The 22,869-nt window shown below is 36.6% G+C and overlaps 1 protein-coding gene across 1 annotated transcript in view; it reads right to left on the reverse strand.

Moving 5' to 3' along the window:
• Window positions 1–993: 993 nt before the first annotated feature.
• CCDC7 (coiled-coil domain containing 7) overlaps window positions 994–22,869 on the reverse strand; it is a 116,450-nt gene continuing 94,574 nt past the window's right edge. The window contains exons 15-16 of the mRNA XM_026000785.1: window positions 10,801–11,019; window positions 994–1,065 (exon numbers count right to left, since the gene is read on the reverse strand). Of these exons, the coding sequence (XP_025856570.1) occupies window positions 994–1,065; window positions 10,801–11,019 (291 nt within the window). The remainder of the gene's footprint in view (window positions 1,066–10,800; window positions 11,020–22,869) is intronic.

The following is a 22,869-nucleotide window of genomic DNA, read 5'->3' on the forward strand; positions in this document are numbered from 1 at the left end:
TAAAAAGAGAATCCAGGACAGAAAACCCAGAGAAATACCAAGAGTTAAATAACAGACACCAAGGAGGAGACCAAAACATAGTACCAGAAAAACATAGAGAAAACCAAATAATTATTCTATCTCTAAAACAAAATGCAGAGAAGCTGCTAGGAAGATGGTGGAGTAGGAGGACCTTGGGCTCATTTTCCTTGATGTGACCACCTATAGAACACTCACATCAGCATTAATAACCCAGGAAGCCACACAAAGACTGGCAGAACAGACTCTCTGTAGCCAGGCATGGACAAGAAGCCACAGTGAAATGGATCCACCCCCCTCCAACATGCTCTTGGCAAGATCCAATAAAGCAGTGCTACAAGCCTGGCAGTGGGCAAGCATCCCAGAAAAGGGCCAACATCACTCCAAGTGAGTCTTGCTCCAGGAAGAAAGGAAGATAACCACACCAGTCTGACTGCAAACCCAGCAGTGGGCTGGAGGTAGGCAGCTGGTCTGACTGCAGGCCCCACCCACCAATAAAACCTTCTCAGAGGACAACACAGAGAAAATACCCTGCAATTTTGTGCTACTTCATCTTTGGCAAACACCTGGTCTGACTCAACTCAAGCACAAGGCAGCCCTGGACTGGCCCATTAACACCACAGGTACCCATAACAGGCAGAGAACTATGGCAGACTGGACTGAAGGTAAATACAGCTTGGCCACAATAGTAGGACATCCCTATAGCAACACACATAGGAGACATCCCTGAAGCATCATTTTCTGGACAAAAGGAAACTGTGCACTGTGGGGCACAAGAGTCTTCTTCATAAAGCCACTACTTTCAAGTGTGGGAGACAAAGCTGACTTTCCTAACACATATAAACAGACACAGCAATAGACAAAATGAGGAAACAGAGGAATACATCCCAAAAGAAATAATGGAACAAAATCATAGCAAAGACCTAAACAAAATGAAAATAAGTAATATGCCTGATGGTGATTTTAAAGTAATACTCATAAAGATACTTGCTTGATTTGAGAAAGGAGTGCAGGACTTCGATGAGACTTTCCACAAAGAGATGAGATCTAAAAAAAGAAACAATTGGAAACAATAAACTCACTAAATGAAATAAAAAATAGATTATCTGGAATAAGTAGTAAACAAAAAGAAGTAGAACGGATCAGCAACCTGGAGGACAGAGTAATGAAAAGTAATCAAGCTAAGTAGATATGAGGGAAGAAAAACACACAAAATGAGAATAGACCCAGGGAACTCAGTGACACGTCAAGCATAATAACAGTTACATGTTAGGGATCCCAGAAGGAAAAGAGAGACAAAAGGGGGCAGATTTGTTTGAAGAAATAATAGCTAAAAACTTCCTGAATTTGGGGAAGGAAACAATATCCAAATCCAGGAGGCACACAGAGCCCCCAACAAAACCAACTTAAAGAGGTCTTCACCAAGACTTACATAAAGTAAGTAAGATGGCCAAAAGTAGTGATAAAAAGAGAAATTTAAAATTTAAAAATTTTAAAGCAGCAAGAGAAAGTTACATATAAGGGAAACCCCATAAGACTATCAGTGGATTTTTTAGCAGAAACTTTACAGGCCAGAAGAAAGGGGCATGATATATTCAAAGTGTTAAAAGGAAAAATCTGCAGCAAAGAAGACTATACATCAAGGCTCTCATTCAGAATAGAAAGATAGATAGCGTTTCTAAGAAAAAAAAAAAGTTAAAGGAATTCATGACCAGAAGCAAAACCAGCCATGTCCCCATCACACACAATGCCATGATGCCATCAGCCTGTGGGTCCCAAATCCTCTGTCCAGCTTCCCTCTTGCCTGAGTCAACATGCACTTCCAGCCACTGCTTGATATCAAGTCAACACACCTTTACCTCAGATCAATAAGGACTCAAACTGACACTCTTCCCCTCAAATTCCAACCCCCCATGCTCAAGTTTGTGCACAAAGTGGGCATAATTATAACAAAATAAAGCAACCCAAATAGTGACACTAATTATTTGGAATATATAATGGATAAAAAGAATGTACTAGGCTGAGAACATCTCCATCAAAGAACAATACCTACAGTGTGATTCTGGTTACTAATGGAAACAAGCTCAGCAGGTGGGGGGAAACAAGATGAAATCAGAGAAGGAGACAAACAATAAGAGACTCTTAACCACCGGTAACAAGGTAACAAACCGAGGGTTGCTGGAGTGGAAGGTGGATGGGGGACATTAAGGAGGGCACATGATGGAATAAGCACTGGATGTTATACAAAACTGATGAATCACTTCACTCTACCTCTGAAACTAACAATACACTCTATGTTAATATAACTTAAATTTGAAAAAAAGAACCCTTCAGAAAATAAAACAAAGAAATAAAACAAAATGCAAACTACATTAAAAAGAAATAAAGGGTCAAAAATGATCAAGTTTTGCTAAGAGGATAAATGAGATAAAACTATAAAGCATCCTTCAGAATAAGATGAAGTAGATTTGTTGTGACCTTGGCAAAAATAGTTTTAATATAGCAGTTGGTGGAAAAAAGATTACAGTTAAGTGAAGAATTACTATAAGAACATGGAGACAGTGACTATGAACAACGTGCATTTCATCAAAATCTTCAGGAATGATTCCTGTTTCATTTTTACCAGAACAGGCCAATCCAAATAAATGATATTATATACAGCATCAATGTAAATAACTAGCATTTAGTAAATGTTTTTATAATGAGTGTTAAACTGAATACATAAGAAGAGAGGTGTGTATAGATTTATTTATAAAACCAGTAAGAATAAAAATCACTTGCCCATGTAAAAATGATTAAGTTACCTGATAAAATTCTTCAGGTAATGAAGTTGTTCTTTCAATTTCATCTTACACTTTAACCTAACATTTTCTATTAACTTGTCATAGAAGACAATCTTTATTTTGGATTTAGGGGGTAAACCTTGAGAAATAAAAAAACACAAAGTGAATGCAGCCACATAGAGAAGCAAAGATATCCTGAGATGATTGTGAAGCCAGAAAGACCTTGGTTTGAAGTCTAATTCAACATTACTATGATGTTACATAGTTAATTTTTTAAGCTCCAGTTTCATCTTCAAAATGAGGATGCTAATACCTATCTTACTCATTACTTATTGTGTAAATGATTATCACATATACATAAAATGGCCAGCATATTTTATAATGATAGAGGATATAGAATGACTAGCACATTTTTTTATTTAAATTCAATTAGCCAACATATATCAAGTACATTAGTTTGAGATATACAAATAGTGTTCAATAATTTATCAGTTGCATACAACATCCAGTGCTCATCACATCATGTGCCCTCCTTAATGCCCAACAACCAGTTACCCAATCCCTCCACCAAACTCCCCTCCAATGACCTTCAGTATATTTCCTACAGTTAAGAATCTCTCATGGTTTCTCTCCCTGATAACAACCCATTCAGTTTTCCCTCTTTCTCTAGATTCTCTGTGCCGTTTTTTATATTCCACATATGATTTAAACTATATGATAATTGTCTTTCTCTGATTGACTTATTTCCCCCCACTTAATACCCTCCAGTTCTATCCATGTTGATGTAAATGGTAAATATTCATCTATATATTCCCTTGTATGTCACTTCTTTATTCATTCATCTATTAATGAACTTCTCAGTTTTTTCCACAGTTTGGCTATTATAGACATTGCTTCTATGAAAATTGGGATGCATGTGCCCCTTCAGATCACTAAATTTGTATCTTTGGGGTAAATACCCAATAGTGCAATTGCAGGGTCATAGGGCAGCTCTATTTTCAACTTCTTGAGGAATGTCCATACTCCTCTTTTGAGTGGCTGTACCAGATTGCATTCCTGTCAACAGTATAAGAGGGTTTCCCTTTCTCCACATCCTTACCAATATTTGTTCTTTCTTGTCTTGTTAATTTTAGCCATTCTGACTGGTGTGAGGTGGTATATCATTGTGATTTTGATTTGTATTTCCCTGATGGCAAGTGATGTGGAGCATTTTTTTTCATTTGTCTGTCAGCCATTTGTATGCCTTCTCTGGAGAAATGTCTGTTCATGTCTTCTGCCCAGTTCTTGACTGGATTATTTGTTTTCTGGGTGCTGAGTTTGATTAGTTCTTTATATCTTTGATACTACCCTTTATCTGATATGTCATTTGCAAATATCTTCTCCCATTCCATAGGTTGCCTCAAGTTTTGTTGACTATTTCCTTTGCTGTGCAGAAGCTTTTTATCTTGATGAAGTCCCAATAGTTCATTTTTGCTTTTGGTTCCTTTGCCTTCATAGATGTGTCTGGCAGGAATTTGCTATGGCTGAGGTCATAAAGATTTCTGCCTGTGTTTTCCTCTAGGATTTTGATGGATTTGTCTCATCTTTAGGTCTTTCATCCATTTTGAGTTTATCTTTGTGGATGGTGTATGAAAACAGTCCAGTTTCATCTTCCACATGCGGCTGTCCAATTTTCCCAACATGATTTGTTGAAGACACTGCCTTTTTCCCACTGGATATTCTTTCCTGCTTTGTCAAAGATTCATTGACCATAGAGTTGAGGGTCCATTTCTGGGTTCTCTATTCTCTTCCTTTGATCTTTGTGTCTGTTTTTGTGCCAGTACCATACTGTCTTGATGACTGCAGCTCTGTAATATAGCTTGAAGTCTGGCATTGTGCTGACACCAGCTTTGGTTTTCTTTCTCAACATTCCTCTCCCTATTCAGAGTCTTTTGTGGTTCTATACAAATCTTAAGATTATTTGTTCCAGCTCTGCCAAAATTTTGATTGTATTTGGATAGAGATTGCTCTGAATGTGTAGATTCCTCTGGGAAGCATAGACATTTTAGCAATATTTAGTCTTCAAGTCCATGAGCATGGAACATTTTTCCATTTCTTTGTGTCTTCCTTAATTTCCTTCCTAAGTGTTCTGTAGTTTTTAGAGTATAGATCTTTTACATCTTTGGTTAGGTTTATTCCTAGGTATCTTATGGTATTTGGTGCAATTCTAAATGGGATCAACTCCTTAATTTCTCTTTCTTCTATTAGTGTATAGAAATGCAACTGATTTCTGTGCATTGAGTTTATATCCTGCCATGCTGCCAAATTGCGGTATGAGTTCTAGCAATTCTGGGGTGGAGTCTTCTGGGTTTTCCACATAAAGCAACATGTCATCTGGGAAGAGTGAGAGTCTGATTTCTTTGCCAATTTGAATGGCTTTTATTTATTTTTGTTGTCTGCTAAAGCTAGGACGTCCAGTACTATGTTGAACAATAGTAGTGAGAGAAAGTAGGTATCCCTATGTTCCTTACCTAAGGGGAAAAGTTCTCAGTTTTTCCCCACTGAGAAGATATTCACTGTGGACTTTTTGTATAGAGTTTTTATGATATTGATGTATGTTCCCTCTATCCCTACTGTAAAGTTTTAATCAAGAAAGGATGCTGTATTTTGTCAAATGCTTTTTCTACAACAATTGAGAAGATCATGTGGTTCTTCTCCTTTCTTTTCATAATGTGATGTATCACATTGATTGATTTGTGAGTGTTGAACCACACTTTCAGCCCAGAAATAAATCCCATTTGGTTGTGGTGAATGGTCCTTTTAATGTGCTGCTGGATTCTATTGGTTAGTATCTTGGTGAGTATTTTGTCATCCATGTTCATTAGGGATATTCGTCTGTAATTCTCCTTTTTGATGGGGTCTTTGATTTTTGGGATCAAGGTAATGCTGGACTCATAGAATGAGTTTGGAGGTTTTCTTTCTATCTCTATTATTTGAAACAGTTTTCTTTACATATAATAACAGGTATTATTTCTTCCTTAAATGTTTGGTGGAATTCCCCTGGGAAGCCATCTGCCCCCGGACTCTTGTTTCTTGGAATATTGTGATGACTGCTTCAATTTCCTTGCTGATTATGGGTCTGTTCAGGTTTTCTATTTATTCCTGTTTCAGTTTTGGTATTTTATAAGTTTCCAGGAATGCACCCATTTCTTCAAGATTGTCTAATCTTTTGGCATACAGTTGCTAATAATATGTTCTTAAAATTGTTTGTATTTCCTTGATGTTGGTCATGATCTCTTTCATTCATGATTTTATTAATTTGAGTCCTTTCTCTTTTCTTTTTGATAAGTATGATTAGGGAGTTATCAATCTTATAAAGTCTTTCAAAGAACCAGCTTCTAGTTTCCTTGATCTGTTAAACTGTTCTTCTGATTTCTATTTCATTGAGTTATTCTCTAATCCTTATTATTTCTCCTCTCGTACTTGGTTTAGGCTTTATTTGCTATTGTTTCTACAGCTCCTCTAGATGTAAAGTAGCTTGTGTATTTGAAAACTCTCTTATTTCTTCAGGAAGGCTTGTATTGCTAAATACTTCCTTCTTAGGACCACCTTTGCTGTATCCCAAAGGTTTTGAACAGTTGTGTTTTCATTTTCATTGTTTCCATGAGTTTTTTAAATTCTTCATTAATTTCCTGGTTGACCTATGCATTCCTTAGTAGGATGCTCTTTAACCTCTATGTATTTAAATTCCTTCCAAATATCCCCCTGTGAAGTTCAAGTTTCAAAGCATTCTGGTCTGAAAATATGCAGGGAATAATCCAAATCTTTTGGTACTGATTGACACTCAATTTGTGACCCAGTACATGATCTATTCTGGAGAATGTTCCGTGTGCACTCAAGAAGAATGTGTATTCTGTTGCTTTAGGATGGAATGACCTGTATATATCATGAACTACATCTGGTCCAGTGTGTCATTCAAAGCCCTCATTTCTTTGTTGATCTTCTGCTTAGGTGATCTGTTCATTGCTCTAAGTGGGTTGTTGAAGTCCGCTACTATTATTGTATTATGAATGTGTTTATTTAATTTGGTTATTAATTGGTTTATATAATTGGCTTCTCCCAAGTTAGGAGCATAAATATTTATAGTAACAATTATAAATCTTCTTGTTGGAAAGACCCTTTAAGTATGATATAATGTCCTCTTCATCCCTTACTATAGTCTGGTTTAAAATCTAACTTATTTGATACTCCTATAAGATCACTACCCCAGCTTTATTTTGATGTCTATTATCATGGTACATGGTTCTCCACTTCCTCACTTTCAATCTGGAGATGTCTTTAGGTCTATAATGAATCTCTTGTAGATAGCATATGGATGGGTTCTGCTCTTTTATTCAATCTTACACCCTGTGTCTTTTGACTAGAGCCTTTAGCCCATTTACATTCAGAGTAACTATGGAAAGATATGAATATACTACCATTGTATTACCTGTAAAAATACCTGTTTCTGCATATTGTCTGTTTCTTTCTAGTCTATGTTACTTTTGGTCTCTCTCTTAAAGGTTCCCCTGTAATATTTCTTGCATGGTTGGCTTAGTGATCACAAATTCTTTAGTTTCTGTTTGTCCTGGAAGCTCTTTATCTCTCTTTCCATTCTGAATGACAGATAAAGTATTCTTGGCTGCATCTTTTTCACATTTAGTACCCTGAATATATGATGCCAGCATTTTCTGGCCTGCCAGGTCTCTGTAGATAGTTCTGCTGCCAGCCTAATGTTTCTTTCCCTATAGGTTAACTAGCTCTTGTCTTGAGCTGGTTTCAGGATTTTCTCTTTGTCTCTGAAACTTTCAAGCAGTGTCACTATTATATGTTGGTATTGATCTATTTTTATTGATTTTGAGGAGGGGTTCTCTCCACCTCTTGGACTTGAATGTCTGTTTCCATCCCCAGATTATGGAAGTTCTCAGCTGCTATTTCTCATATATACCTTCTGGCCTTTTCTTTTCTTCCTAGAGAGAATATAATCTCCCAGGTGGACAAAACAGAGTGATCCACTTGGTCCTGGGTGTATTTTGATCTGTTTGTTAGAAGACACTAAGTCCAAAAATTGTAAAGAAAACAATAGTTATATACAAAAATAAAAATTGAATATAGTGAAAGGAAGCCAAAAATGAAGAATATAGCTCTAAAATATAGATGTAAAGATGAAAGTTTAAGAAAAGACTTAAAAAAGCGTTGATTAAATAAGAAACTAGTTGAAAAGGGAAAAAGAAAAAGAAATGGAAAAGTTTAAGCTGAAAGATAAACAAATCATGAGAAAAAAAAAACTTAAATTCTAGATACCATTTTCCCCAAGCGCTGGAGTTTTGCAGTCCTCTGTGTTGCATAAACTTGGTATTTGCCTGTTATTCTAGCTGGTCTTCTGAGAGAGGGGCATGCTGTGCTATTACTCTGGTGTCTTTGCCTGGGCAGAGTTGCACCGCCTCTTGCCAAGGGGCAGGGCTCAGTGTAAGCTGCTTCTGGTTGCTCCATGTGGCTTTTGTTCCCTGGAGTATTTCCACATATCTTTATAGGATGAGAATAAAAATAGCCAAACCCAGATATCGAGCCCCAGAGCTGAAAAATCACAGCCCCCTCTCTTCAGTAAACCCTCAGGGATAAGCAGTCTTCACTTGGATATGTGCCAAATTCTGCAGACTCCTGTGGTATATACCTGCAAATTCCTCCCTGGGGAAGACAGAGGGTCACTGCATTCCTGCCATTTGCAGGAACCCCACACAGAGAGCAGTTGCCCAGTGCCCAATCATATGGACACCTGTGCTACCCCACTGGGGAAGGCAAAGGGTCGACCATTTCTGCTCTTTGTGGTGCCCCTGCATGGAGAGCAGTTGCCCAGTCATGCTGTGGTTTGGGGTTTATGGCTAAACGAGCTGAGAGCCCCCTCCTGGGCTTGCTGACCTTAGACCTTATGGAAGGAGAGCTCTCCAGAGGAGTCAAGGGCTGGGAGGCAGGGCTTATGGTGATGCACCATGATCAAGGTGTCAGCCTATGAGTGAAGACAGTAGAATACCCAACTAGGATATCAGATTGAGGCAATTTGGGGACTGGATGGTGAAAAGAATTAAGAACCTGGAAGTAGGTATGAAAAATTTGTAATTATTGCATGCGTGCCTCAAAGCATCCCTAACATCCCATTTTATAAGTGAAGAAACAGGCTCAGAAAAGTAAGAGGTTTTCTCAAGGTCATGCAGTGACCATAGGGTAAAGGATTTCCCCACTCCAATGCTTGATAATGCTGCTGCCTCAGGCACCCTGTTCTTTCTGTGATCCCAGGGATCCTGAGACCACACTGTCCCACCTGGGATTCTGCCCTGCTTCACCACCTGAGCACCTTTCAGGCAGGGACGTCTGTCACTGAAGCAGATTTCTAAAGGTTCCAATTTTGTGCTCAGGGGCTATTTCACTTTCCAGTAGCCTGCTTATGGAGGCTTTCTCCTCCCACCGTTTATCTTCTGAATATCCCCTCAGACTCACTTCTCTACACCTTCTACCTTGCAAAAAGTGGTGCTTTTCTATTTGTAGAGTTCCAGTAATTCTTTCCTTACATCTCATGTTGAATTCATAGGTGTTCAGAATGATTCAATAGTTATCTAGCTAAATTCAAAGGACCAGATGAAATGAGGTCCCCAACTCTTCTGCCATCTTGCCTTCCCTCCTGACTAGTACATTTTCAATTGTACTACCACATTTTATCTTTGTCTTAAACTAGTTCACAAAAGCCTGCATCTCTAAAAAAAAAAAAAAAAAAAAAAAGGTTTTATATTCAATTCAGGGCAAAAAACAAACAAAAAATCCTAATAACCTTAATAATTTCTCTTTCACTAAGAGCAATTTTTTCCATTTTTTATCTTTCCAAGAAGAAACTGATGTAATTTACAATTAAAATTATATACAATGGGTTAAGTGTTGGGGATTAAGGATGCACTTGTTACAATGAGCACCATTATTATATGTAAGGGTTAAATCACTACATTGTACACTTGAAATTAACATTACACTATATGTTAACTTATTGGAATTTAAATAAAAACTTTAATATATATATATATATATATATATACAAAAAAGATTAAATTAAGAATAAAAATACTGCAAGATGACAGTCTCTTTTAAAAAGCTAAAATATTGGCCTTTACTTTTACCTTATTCATCTCTCATTTGCCAGTTTTACTGTGCTATCACTAATACACATAAACTCTCCTGCAAACAAGATGGAAGGACACTCAAGAATATAAAATACTAAAAACAATATAAAATACTATTTAAGAAATGAATGATAAAGCTATCCTGCTAGAACAAGGACAAGCTAAAGTATGTTCTCAACAGTTTTGCTTTACTTCTTGAATTCTTTCCATTACTTGTCAATAAAGTTGCTTATGTATAGACTAATTTTTTCTTCCATAGATTAATAAATCTGAATGTTCACAGAAAACTTCTGAATCCTCTGCACAACAGAAACAAAAATCAATGATTTTTAAAGAATTTTCCAAAAAAAAAAAAGAATTTTCCCCCAACAGGAAATAGCTACTCTTGCAGTGAGCAAAACATTACATACATACTCAACAAATCATTGTTTTACATGTGAACTAATACAACGTTGCATGTCAACTGTACTTCAGTAAAAAGAAAAATTTGAAAATGTTTTCCCACAGTTTTTCATTTATATTTAATTTTGTTTAAAGCAAAATATCTTTAGTCTATGAACTATTTTTTTTTTCTGGCTCTCAAATATCAGGAGTTTAAATCATCATTCAAAACCAATATATATCTAATTTATAAATTTGTATTCAAGACAATGAATTGCTATTACCAAAAGTAAAAGGCAAAAAGTCCAAGCAAAAAAAATACAGCATATTTTTAATAATATACACAAATAAACAATATAAGAAATAAACTCTTATAGCACGTATTACTGTTTTTCTATCTTCTACTGTTTTTTCTATTTTGGTAATTTCCTTACCTGTGGATGTTCTTGGATTTTAAAATTTGTCTTTTGTCTACCTGAATTTGTACCTAGTGATTTCCTTGTTTCTTTCTCCAATGGTATATGTTTTAAGTCTTCGACTTTCATTTTACTAATACCCATTTCCATTGTTGTCTTGGTCTTCCCTTCACTTTTAAGTAATTCTTTCCCTTGATTTAGGAAACAGTTAAGTTGCTGCTTAGCTCTTTCAGCTTCCTGTTTTTAGAAAAGTAACAGTTTATCAAGCATTATGTGTGACATTTTTTTTATCAATATTACAACTTTCAGGAATAAAAATATACTCATGCCCACATTATCTCTCAACTTTATTTTTAGTGACTTATTATATAGTAAGTACAATCCATAGTTTAACTAATCTATAATTAAAATTAAAAACTGAAGAAATATCTTCCACTTTGAGGGCTATTTTAATATCTCAGGAAGTTCCTCTATTATTTTTTTAAAGCTCCAATTATTATAGAGGCACACTAAAAGTTAATAAAAGGCATAATTAGAAAAGGTGATAGAATATAACCAGGCTAATTAATATCTATAATATCAAATAATAAAATGTGAAAAATAATTTATTTAGTCTGGAATATAATTTTTTTAAATGCCAGTTTTAATAACTTTTTACTTAGATCAACAAAAATAAAGTTCACAAATAATCTTACCACAAACAGAAAACTCACTGTTAACATTTGATATATATGCTTTTTCATTATTTCTAAATAAAACCAGTGCATGCATGTATTTTTAAAATTTTCATCTATATGGGATCCTACTATACATACATGATATGTTCTTTTTATTAAATAATGTCTTATGTTTCAATGACAATAAATGTACATCTAAATCAGAATTGCTAGTAAAATACATTTAATAGTATACTTTTATTTAGCAAATTTCTTATTAGGGCTATATATTGGTAATGTAAAATTTTTTGCTATTTAATTTTTTATATTATACATACTTGTACAAAATCACTGTAAACTCTTTTCTTGATAATTTTTGTAAGTTCAATAATTCAATGAAAAGCCTATATTATCCCCAAACTTTTGCTATACATTTTCTTTGAGAACAGTATTAATTCATTGTAATAGTATCATGTAAAAGATTACTCATTTCAGCATTTATCCACAAATATTAGACATCTCTATCCTAAGATTTTTACTGAAATGGTAGGTAACAAAAAGTCTATTGCACTGTTATTTTTAATTGCATTTATTTGATAACTAGTGAAGCTGAATATATTCATATGCATTTATTGCCCTTGTGTGTTTTTAAGTTATGATCTGCCTGTTTGTATCTATTTGGGGAAAGCCTGTTTGTATCTATTTTCTTATAGATTTGTAAAAGATCTTCATATAAAACATTTTGTAAAGAATTTTCATTCATCTTTATATCTCATGATTTTTGTACAGTACAAAATTTATAAATATATTGCAATATATTTTAATATATTTAATATATTAATATACTTTATATTGCAATATTCCTTTGCAATATATTTAGAAAACCTTGCTCTAGCCAAGACCATATAACTGTTACCCAGTGTTTCTTCTAAAACCTTCACTTATTAATTTTGGATCTTACATCAAACTGCAACTTATCTTAGTGTATGTCATAAACTATTACTTAAGAAATACTTTTTCATAATAGTTTACTTTTTGTGACCATTTTGTCTTTCTATAAAAAAATTTCAATAACTAAATTTATAAAATACTAAATTATTACATTCACTTGAATCTGTTTCTGGATTTTTCATCCAGAACCACATTGTTTTACTGTGTTATTATAGTGTTATATTACATGTTAATTTTTGAATGACCAAATCCTTATTCTTTTGTATAGTCACCATTTTCTTATCTCAATATAACCTGTAATACTTCTGTTAAGCTAAAAAATAATTCCATTTATATCTAGAAATTGCCTTGAATCTGTGTATCATATGGAAAAAATAGAAATTTGAAATGTTTATGATACTGAACTTTCAAAACCAAAAATATAAATTTCTATTTCTTCACTGTTCATCTATATCCCTCAGTAAAGTATGCTTTTCTTCATAAAATAACTATATTTTGTCAAATATGCTACTCCATTATTTTAAATAGAATCATCTTTACACATGAAAAAAATGTTCAACATCACTCAGCATCAGGGAAATATGAGCCAAAACCACAATGAGATACCACTTTATACCTGTCAGAATGCCTGAAATTAACAGGTCTGGAAACAACAAATGTTGGTGAAGGTGTAGAGAGAAGGGCACCCTCTTACACTGTTTGGTGGGAATGCAAGCTGGTACTGCCACTCTGGAAAAGAGTATGGAGGTTCCTAAATTACAGAACTACCCTATGATTCAACAATTGCACTACTAGATATTTACCCAAAGAATACAAACGTTGTATTCTGAAGGGGCACTTGTACCCCAATGTTTATTACAGCAATGTCCACAATAGCCAAATAATGGAACTAGCCAAGATGTCCAATGACAGATGGATAAAGAAGATGTGAGATACACACACACACACACACACACACACACACACACACACACAAAATGGAATGTTACTCAGCCAACAAAAAGGATGAAATCTTACGATTTACAATGACGTGGTTAGAACTGGAGGGTATTATGCTAAGTGAAATCAGATAAAGACAATTATCATATAGTTTCACTCATATATGGAATATAAGAAACAGCACAGAGGATCATAGGGGAAGGGTGGGGCAAAATAAGATGTAATCAGAGACAAACTATAAGAGACTCTTAACTATAGGGAAAAAACAGTTGCTGGTTGGGGGATGAGGTAACTTGGCAATGGGCATTAAAGAGGGCATTTCATGTAATGAACACTGGGTGTTATATGCAACAGATGAATAACTGAACTCTACAACTAAAACTAATGCTACACTTGGGCAGCCCCGGTGGCGCAGAGGTTTAGCGCCACCTGCAGCCTGGGGTGTGATCCTGGAAGCCCAGCATTGAGTCCCACGTTAGGCTTCCTGCATGGAGCCTGCTTCTCCCTCTGTCTGTGTCTCTGCCTCTCTCTCTCTCTCTCTCTCTCTCTCTCTCTCTCTCTTCCTGTGTCTCTATGAATAAATAAACAAAATCTTTAAAAAAAAAATAATGCTACACTATATGTTAACTAATTAAATTTAAATAAGTTAAATAAACAAACAAATAAATACAATCATTTGTATTATGGTTTCTAAATCGTTGTTTTGAATAAAAAGGAAACCTATTGCTTTTTTTTCTTTTCATTTCTTTACATTTTAACTCCAATATAGTTAACGTACAGTGTTATATGAGTTTCAGGTGTACAAAATGGTGATTTAACAGTACCATATATTACTCAGTGCTAATCAAGATAAGTATTCTCTTAATCCCCTTTAACTATTTCACACATCTTCCCACCCACCTTCCCTCTGGTAATGATCTCTTTATTCTCTAAAGTCTGTTTCTTGGTTTGTCTCTCTTTTTTCTTTTGTTTTCTTCTTTTAAAGATTTACTTATTTGAGAAAGAGAGAGAGAGAACACAAGCAAAGGGGAGAGTTAGAGGGAGAGAGACAAACAGGCTCCCCACTCGGTAAAAAGCCCAACATGGGGCAGATCCAAGGGTCCTGGATCATCAACTGAGCCAAAGGCAAACGCTTAACTGACTGAGCCACCCAGGTGCCCCTATTTGTTTTGTTCCTTTAATTCCACACATGAGAGAAATTGTAACTGTCTTTTTCTGACTGGCTTATTTTGCTTAGCATTATAATCTCTAACTCCATCCACAATGTTGCAAATGGAAAGAGTCTGTTCCTTTTTAGGGCTGACTAATATTGCATTATATATGTAACATCTTCTTTATCCATTAATCTATCAGTGAACATTTGGAGTGCTTTCATAGTTTGGCTAATATAAATAATGCTGCAATAAAAAGAGAGATTCATATATCCCTTTGAATTTGTGTTTTTGTGTTATTTGTGTAAAATACCCAGTAGTGTGATTCCTGGATCACAGAGTAATTCTATTTTAAATATTCTGAGGAACTGCCATACTGTCTTCCACAATGGCTGCACCAGTTTGCATTTCCACCACCAATGAGTGCACCGGGGTTCCATTTTCTACACATCCTCACCAACATTTGATGTATCTAGAGATTTTTATTTTCTTAATTGCTTTTTCCACTGCCTCATTAGTTATTGGTGTGTAGAAATGCAATAGATTTCTGTACATTGATTTTGTATCCTGTGACCTTACTGAATTCATCTGTCAGTTCCAGAATTTTTTTTAGTAGAATCTTTCAGGTTTTCTATATATAGTATCATGTCATCTGCAAACAGATGGAAGCAAAACTTCTTCTTTGACAATTTGGATGCCTCGTATTTCTTTTTGTCCTCTGATTGCTATGGATAACACTTCCACTACTATGCTGAATAAAAGTGGCAAGAGTTGATGGACATCCTTGTCTTGTTCCTGACCATAGAGAAAAAGCTCCCCATTATTCTCTATTAAGCTGTGGGATTTTCAGAGAATTCGTTTGCCTGTTGATTTTCTGCTTAGACGATCTATCCATTGATGTAAGAGGGGTGTTAAGTTCTCTACTATTATTGTACCATTATTGATTAGTTCCTATATGTTTGTTACTAATTATTTTATGTATTTGGGTGTTCCCATGATTGGTGCATAAATATTTAAAATTGTTGCATCTTCTTGTTGGATTCTCGTCTTTATTACAGTGTCCTCCATTGTCTCTTGCTAGTCTTTGTTTTAAAGTCTATTTTGTCTGATATAAGTCTTGCTACTCTTTCTTTTGACATACAATTAAATGATAAATATTTCTTCATCTACTCAAAGTGCAGATATCTAGGTCTAAAATGGGTCTCTTGTAGGCAGCATATAGTATCGTGGGTCTTGTCTTTATAGCCATTCTGACACCCTATATCTTTGATTTAGTCTACTTACATTCAAAGTAACTATTGATAGATAAGTATTTATGTCATTTTATTACTCGTTTTGTGGTTGTTTCTGAAGATTTTCTTTGATTCTTTGTCTTTCTGGGTTACTGATTTTCTTTAGTGATATATTTGGATTCCTTTGTCTTTATTATTTGCATATTTGTTGGGTTTTGATATATGGCTACCATTAGGTTTGTATATAACGTCTCATGCAAATAGCAGTCTATATTAAGTTGATGGTCATTTAAGTTCTTTTCCATTCTCTTCTCAGTGCTCCATGTTTTAGCTATATCTGTTATATTTTACATCCTTTTTCTGTGAGTTATGTGACTGATTCGTTATAGAAATATTTTTACTCCTTTTGCGTTTCCTGCCTTTATAGTGTCACTTTTGATCCCTCCTTTCCACTGAGAGTTCCCTTTATTTTTTTTTAAATTATTTCTTCATGAGAGACATGAGATAGATAGATAGAGAGAGAGAGAGAGAGAGAGGCAGAGACACAGGCAGAGAGAGAAGAAAGCTCCATGCATGGAACCCTTTGTAGGACTTGATCCCAGGACTCCAGGATCACACTCTGGGCCTAAGGTAGGTGCTCAACCACTGAGCCACCCAGGTGTTCCGAGAGTCCCCTTTAATATTTCTTGCAAAGCTGGCTTAGTGATCATTAACTCCCTTAGTTTTTGCTTGTGAAATTCTTTATCTCTCCTCCTATTCTGAATGATAGTCTTCCTGGACAGAGTATTCCTGGCTGCCGATTTTTTCCAATCAGCATGTTGAATATAGCATGTTGCTCTCCTCTGGTTTGCCAAGATTCTTTTTTTTTTATTTTTTAAACATTTTTTAAATTTATTTATACAGGAGAGATACAAAGAGAGAGGCAGAGACACAGGCAGGGGAAGAAGTAGGCTCCCCATTGGGAGCCTGTTGTGAGACTCGATCCCAGGACCTGAGACCACTTCCTGAGCCAAAGGCAGACACTCAACTGCTGAGCCACTCAGGTATCCCTAGCTTGCCAAGTTTCTATGAAAAATATCCTGCTAGCCTTATGGGTTTTCCCATGTAAGTTATGGATTTCTTTTGCCCTGCTGCTTTTAAGATTTTTCTTTTCTTTATCACTACATTTTGTAAATATAATTACAATATGTCTTGGTATCAGCCTGCTTCTGTTGATTTTGATATGAAATCTCTATGCATCCTGAATCTGGGTGATTGTTTTCTTCCCTAGATTGAGCAGTTTTCAGTGAGGATTTCTTCAAATAAATTTTCTACTGCCTTTCCTCTCTCTTCTTCTGGAACTCCTATAATTAGAATGTTATAACATTTGATGGAGTTACTGAGTCCCCTAAGTCTATTCTCACTTTGCATAATTCTCTCTTTTCTTCAGCATCATTGCTATTATTTTGTCTTCTGAGTCACTTATTCCTCTGCTTCTTCCAGCCTACTGTTTATTGCATCAAGCATCTTTCTAACCTCACTTATTACACTTTTCATCTCTGATTAATACTTTTCTCTCTGTGGTAAGGGTCTCACTGATGTGTTCCTTTTCTCAAGCCCAGTGAGTATCCTAATGATCATTGCTTTAAACTCTTCATCAGGCATGTTACCTATATCTCCTTCATTTAGATCTCTGGCCAAAACCTTATGTTCTTCTTTAATTTGGAATAAATTTCTCTGTATTATTTTTTCTAAGACTGTGTCTCCTGTGTGTTAGAAAATCCAGTTATGTTTCCCTCTCCTGAAAGTAATGGCCACATGAGGAAGAGGTCATGTAGTGCCCAGGGCCTAGAGCTTCAGGGAGTGCCTACAGTGTGTGTTGCAGGTGCTCTGCTGTTATGTTCTGGCTACTTTACCCTTTAGGTCAGTCATCACAGAAGCTTTCTTTGCTTACAGTTGGCAGTTTTGGCTCCTAGCCTGAATGTGGTGAGTTTTAATGAGGCATACTCTGATCTGCTTGTGAAAGGAGACCTGTCACCACCTCAGCTGGAACTGAGGTCCTGCAAATCTCACTGGTTGGGAGATGTAGTGTCAACAGGGCTTCGTGCTGATCTTCTAGGGGAGGAGCCAACTGCCTGGGACTGAGGTAAGCATGACCGAGAAGGGCAGGTCCACAGGAGTATAAGGGAGTAAGGCTTAGTGTAAGCAATTAGGCCACCAGTGTCCACATTGCACTACTTCCTGTAGGTGGCTCTGTATTTATGCTGAAGGATGAGGCAGGGAACTAGCAACCAGCTCTTTGTTCCCAGAGGGTATCTCAGTGAATGCTGCCTCCCAGAGACATGCTCTGAGAAAAGCAAATAATCCTCACTGTGTGCCCCAGACACTCTTCAGATCACTGTTTCCATGCTGTATGTCCCCAAGATATCTGTCTGCCTTCCCTCCAAGTGCAGCACACTGCCCTCTAGGCTCTATCCCAGCCAAGCTTGCTGACCTTTAAAACTGCAGGTTTTAAGCTGTGCTGGCTGCAAGAACTCAGGAAATTCAGCCTCTTTTGTTTTCCAACCCAGTGACTTTGGGAAGACATTATCCTTTGCATTCCACAGAATGCCATTCTCAGTGACCCCAGCTCCTTCCCCTCTGCCACAGCCAGGCTCTGTTTCTCCCTCAAAGCACATCTCTGCACTTCCTATCTTCTTTGATTTGGCTTCTTCCTTTTGTTGTGTAACTTGTCAGTCTTCAGATTAATTCCGGGGGATTTAGGATAATGTGATAGTTATCTAGTTGTATTCATGAGATGAGGTCTAAGGTCCTCCTATTCTAGCATCTCCCCATCTCCTCTCTTGCTTTTAAAATTTTTTCCTTGTCAACACTTTTTGCCATTTTGATTACCATGTGTCTTGGTGTGGACCATCTTGGGTTGATTTGGTTGGGGGATCTCTGTGCCTCCTGGCTCTGAATATTTGTTTCCTTCCCCAGATCAGGGAAGTTTTCAGCTATTATTTCTTCAAATAAATTTGTCTGTCCTTCCTCTGGGATCCTTATACTGTGAATATTATTATGCTTGATGGAGTCGCTGAGTTCCTTAAGTCTATTCTCATTTTGCATATTTTTTTTTCTCTAACTTGCTCAGCTTGATTAGTTTCTATTATTTTGTATTCTGGGTCATTAATTTATTCCTCTGATTCCTCTAGCCTGCTATTTATTACATCATCTGTATTTTTAACTTCAATTATCATGTTTCTTTTTTTTTTTTTTTGTCTCTGCTTGGTTCTTTTCTTTAACCTCTTTCTTAAGTCTCACTGATGTCTTATACTCTTTTCTCAAGTCCAGTGAGGATCATTCTAATCATTACTCTAATTTCTCTATGAGATATAATACTTATATCTGTTTTGCTTAGGTCTCTTCATATGGTTTTGTCCTATTCTTTAATTTGAGATATATTCCTGTCTCATTTTGCCTAACCCCCTCTGTTTCTGTGTCTTAGGAAAGTCAACTGCATCTCCTGCTCTTAAAAATGGACTTATGAAGAAGAGATACTGTACTGCCTGAAGTGCAGTGTCCCTGTCCCAAGAAACTGATGCTCAGGGGGTATCTCTTATGTGTTGCATGTGCTCTGCTGTTGTGTAGTAGGCACTTTTTCCTTCACTCAAGTCATCTGCAGAGATTATCTGCCTATTGTTGACAGTATTTAGTTCCCTGATGTGGATGTGGTGAAGCACATTTTACAAGGTGCATTCCAGTCTACTTGTAAAATGAGACCTGCCCAGTGTTACTGGGACCTGTAGTGCATGGGTATGGCACACAATTGTTTTTTCTTTAAATTTGCCAACATATAACATCCAGTGCTCATCCCATGCCCTCTTTAGTGCCCATCATCCAGTCACCCTATCCCCCCACCCACCTCCCCTTCTGCAACCCTTCGTTTGTTTCCCAGTTAGGAACCTCTTATGGTTTGTCTTCCTCTCTAATTTTTTCCCCCTCAGTTTCACCTCTTTTCCCTTATAGTCCCTTTCACTATTTCTTATATTCTGCATGAGAGTGAAACCATATGATGATTGTCCTTCTCTGATTGGCTTATTTCACTCAGCATAATACCCTCCAGTTTCATCCACAGTGAAGCAAATGGTATTTATCCTTTCTGATGGCTCCATTGTGTATATTTATATATACCACATTTTTATTCATTCCTCTGTTGAAGGACAACATGGCTTCTTCCAGAGTTTGGCTATTGTGGACATCCTGCTATGAACATTGGTGTGCAGATGCCCTTTGGATCACTACATTTGTATCTTTGGGTAAATACTCAGTAGTGTAATTGCTGGGTCATAGGGTAGCTCTATTTTTAACTTCTTGAGGAACCTCCACACTGTTTTCCAGAGTAGCTACATTCCCACCAACAGTGCAAGAGGGTTGCCCTTTCTCCACATCTTCTCTGACATTTGTGGTTTCCTGTCTTGTTATTTTTAGCCATTCTCACTGGTGTAAGGTTGTACTTCATTATGGTTTTGATTTGTATTTCCCTGATGACAAGTTATGTGGAGCATTTTTTTCATGTGATTGTTGGTCATGTGTAGGTCTTCTTTGGAGAAAGTCTGTTCATGTCTTCTGCCCATTTCATAACTGGATTATTTCTGGGGTGATGAGTTTGATAAGTTCTTTATAGATCTTGGATACTAGCCCTTTATCTGATATGTCATTTGTGAATATCTTCTCCCATTCTGTAGGTTGTCTTTTAGTTTTGTGGACTCTTTCTTTTGCTGTGCAGAAGCTTTTTATCTTGATGAAGTCCCAATAATTCATTTTTGCTTTCGTTTCCCTTGCCTTCATAGATGTGTCTTGCAAAAAAACGCTGTGGCCAAGTTCAAAAAATTGTTGCCTGTGTTCTCCTCTAGGATTTTGATGGATTCTTTTCTTAAATTTAGATCATTCAACTATTTTGAGTTTATCTTTGTGTATGGTGTAAGAGAATAGTCTCTTACACCATATTCTTACTATTGGTAAGAATTCTTCTTCATTCTTCTGCATGTGGATGTCCAATTTTCTCAACACCATTTATTGAAGAGACTGACCTTTTTCCAGTGGATATTCTTTCCTGCTTTGTCAAAGATTCATTGTCCATACAGTTGAGGGTCCATTTCTGGGTTCTCTATTCTGTTCCATTGACATATGTGTCAGTTTTTGTGCCAGTACCACACTGTCTTGATGATCACAGCTTTGTAATACAGCTTGAAGTCAGGCATTGTGATGCCCCCAGCTTTGGTTTTCTTTTTCAGCATTCCTCTGGCTTTTCAGGGTCTTTTCTGATTCCATACAAATCTTAAGATTATTTTTTCCAACTCTGTGAAGAAAGTCCATGGTATTTTGATAGGGATGGCATTGAATGTGTAAATTGCCCTGGGCAGCATAAACATTTTCACAATATTTATTCCTCCAATCCATAAGCACAGAATGTTTTTCCATCTCTCTGCATCTTCCTCAATTGGTTTCAGAAGTGTTTTTGTAGTTTTTAGATAGTAGATCCTTTACCTCTTTGGTTGAATTTATTCCTGAGTATCTTATGTTTTTGGGTGCAATTGTAAATAGGATTGATTTCTTAATTTCTCTTTCTCCATTTCTCATTGTTAGTGTATAGAAATGCCATTGATTTCTGGGCATTGATTTTGTATCCTGCCACATTGCTGAATTGCTGTATGAGTTCTAGCAATCTTGGGGTGGAGTCTGGCTTTTCTATATACAGTGTCATGTCATCTGTGAAGAGGGACCGTTTGATTTCTTTTTTGCCAATTTGAATGTCTTTTATTTCTTTTTGTTGTCTGATTGCTGAGGCTGGGACTTCTAGTACTATGTTGAACAACAGCGGTGAGAATGGACATCCCTGTCTTGTTCCTGATCTTGGGGGAAAAGTTTTCAGTTTTTTCCCCATTACCCCATTAGAATGATATTCGTTATGGGCTTTTCATAAATGGCTTTTATGATATTGAGGAATGGTCCCTCTATCCCTACACTTTGAAGAGTTTTAATCAAGAATGGATGCTGTATTTTGTCAAATGCTTTCTCTGCATCAATTGAGAGAATCATATGGTTCTTGTCTTTTTTTTTTTAATTGATGTGATCACAGTGTCTGTTTTATGAATGTTGAACCACCCTTGCATCCCAGGGATAAAGGGCACAAAATTTTCACAAGGTTACACTTGAGTTTCCATAGAGCCTGCCACCACTGCCAGAACCAAGAGGACCAAAATAAGTAGGTGAAGAGCGGAGGTATTTGTGAAGTCTGCATGAGTAGTCTGGGGAAAGGGACCTACAGCCCTGGGACTGAGGCAACTGTAACTGGGAAGTTTGGATCTGCTGAGGGGTGAGAGGGTGGGGCTTAGTGTAAGCAAGTTAGGTAGTAAATTCTGGTTCCTACAGGTGGCTCCATGTTTTTGCTGGAAGGTGGGGAAGGAAGATGACACCCTCCACCTCCTTTGTCCCTGGAGGGGTTTCCCTTTGATTCTCACCACTCTGAGTTCTGAGATGATTAAATAACTCTCCCTCCCATATACTCCATGATTTTTTCAAACTGCCACTCCTATTCTGTATCTCCACGGTTTATTGTGCTGTCTCATTAAGGACAAGACTCAGCTTCCTAAAAACACTCTGGGCATTCTCAGAGCCAGCTTGCTAGTTTTTTAAATTCCAGGCTTTAAGTCCTGCTACTTGTAAGAACTCACAAAATTTGGAGCCTCTTGTTTCCAAAGCCTAATGTTATGGGGATTCATCTTCTACGTGCGGGATCCACAGTGTAACAGTCTGTTTCTCTTCCCTCAGTCTCTTTACCCACAGTGTCCCTGCCTCCTGGGATAGTCCTGCAAGCAAATTTAGCTCCCTGCCATGTCCTCACCCTTTCTACCCTCTTTAAGGTGGTCTCTTCTCTACCTTTAATTGTGGCATTTGTTCTTCCAGCCTTCAGGTTTTTTTCCAGGTTATTTATGCTGATAGGAGTGCTATTCAGCTATAGCTGCAAAAGGAGATGTGTGTACGATCCTCCTATTCTGCCATTTTCCCAGCCTCTTTCATTGCTTTTCTTATATCTACTTTGTCCTCAGCCACATTTTGGAATTATATCTTTAATAAATTTTTGTATTATCTTGCATTTTTCCAAAGGCAAGTTAATATGCAAATAATTACGCTTTT

This window comes from Vulpes vulpes, chromosome 2 (assembly GCF_048418805.1).
Source record: "Vulpes vulpes isolate BD-2025 chromosome 2, VulVul3, whole genome shotgun sequence".
NCBI lineage: Eukaryota > Metazoa > Chordata > Mammalia > Carnivora > Canidae > Vulpes > Vulpes vulpes.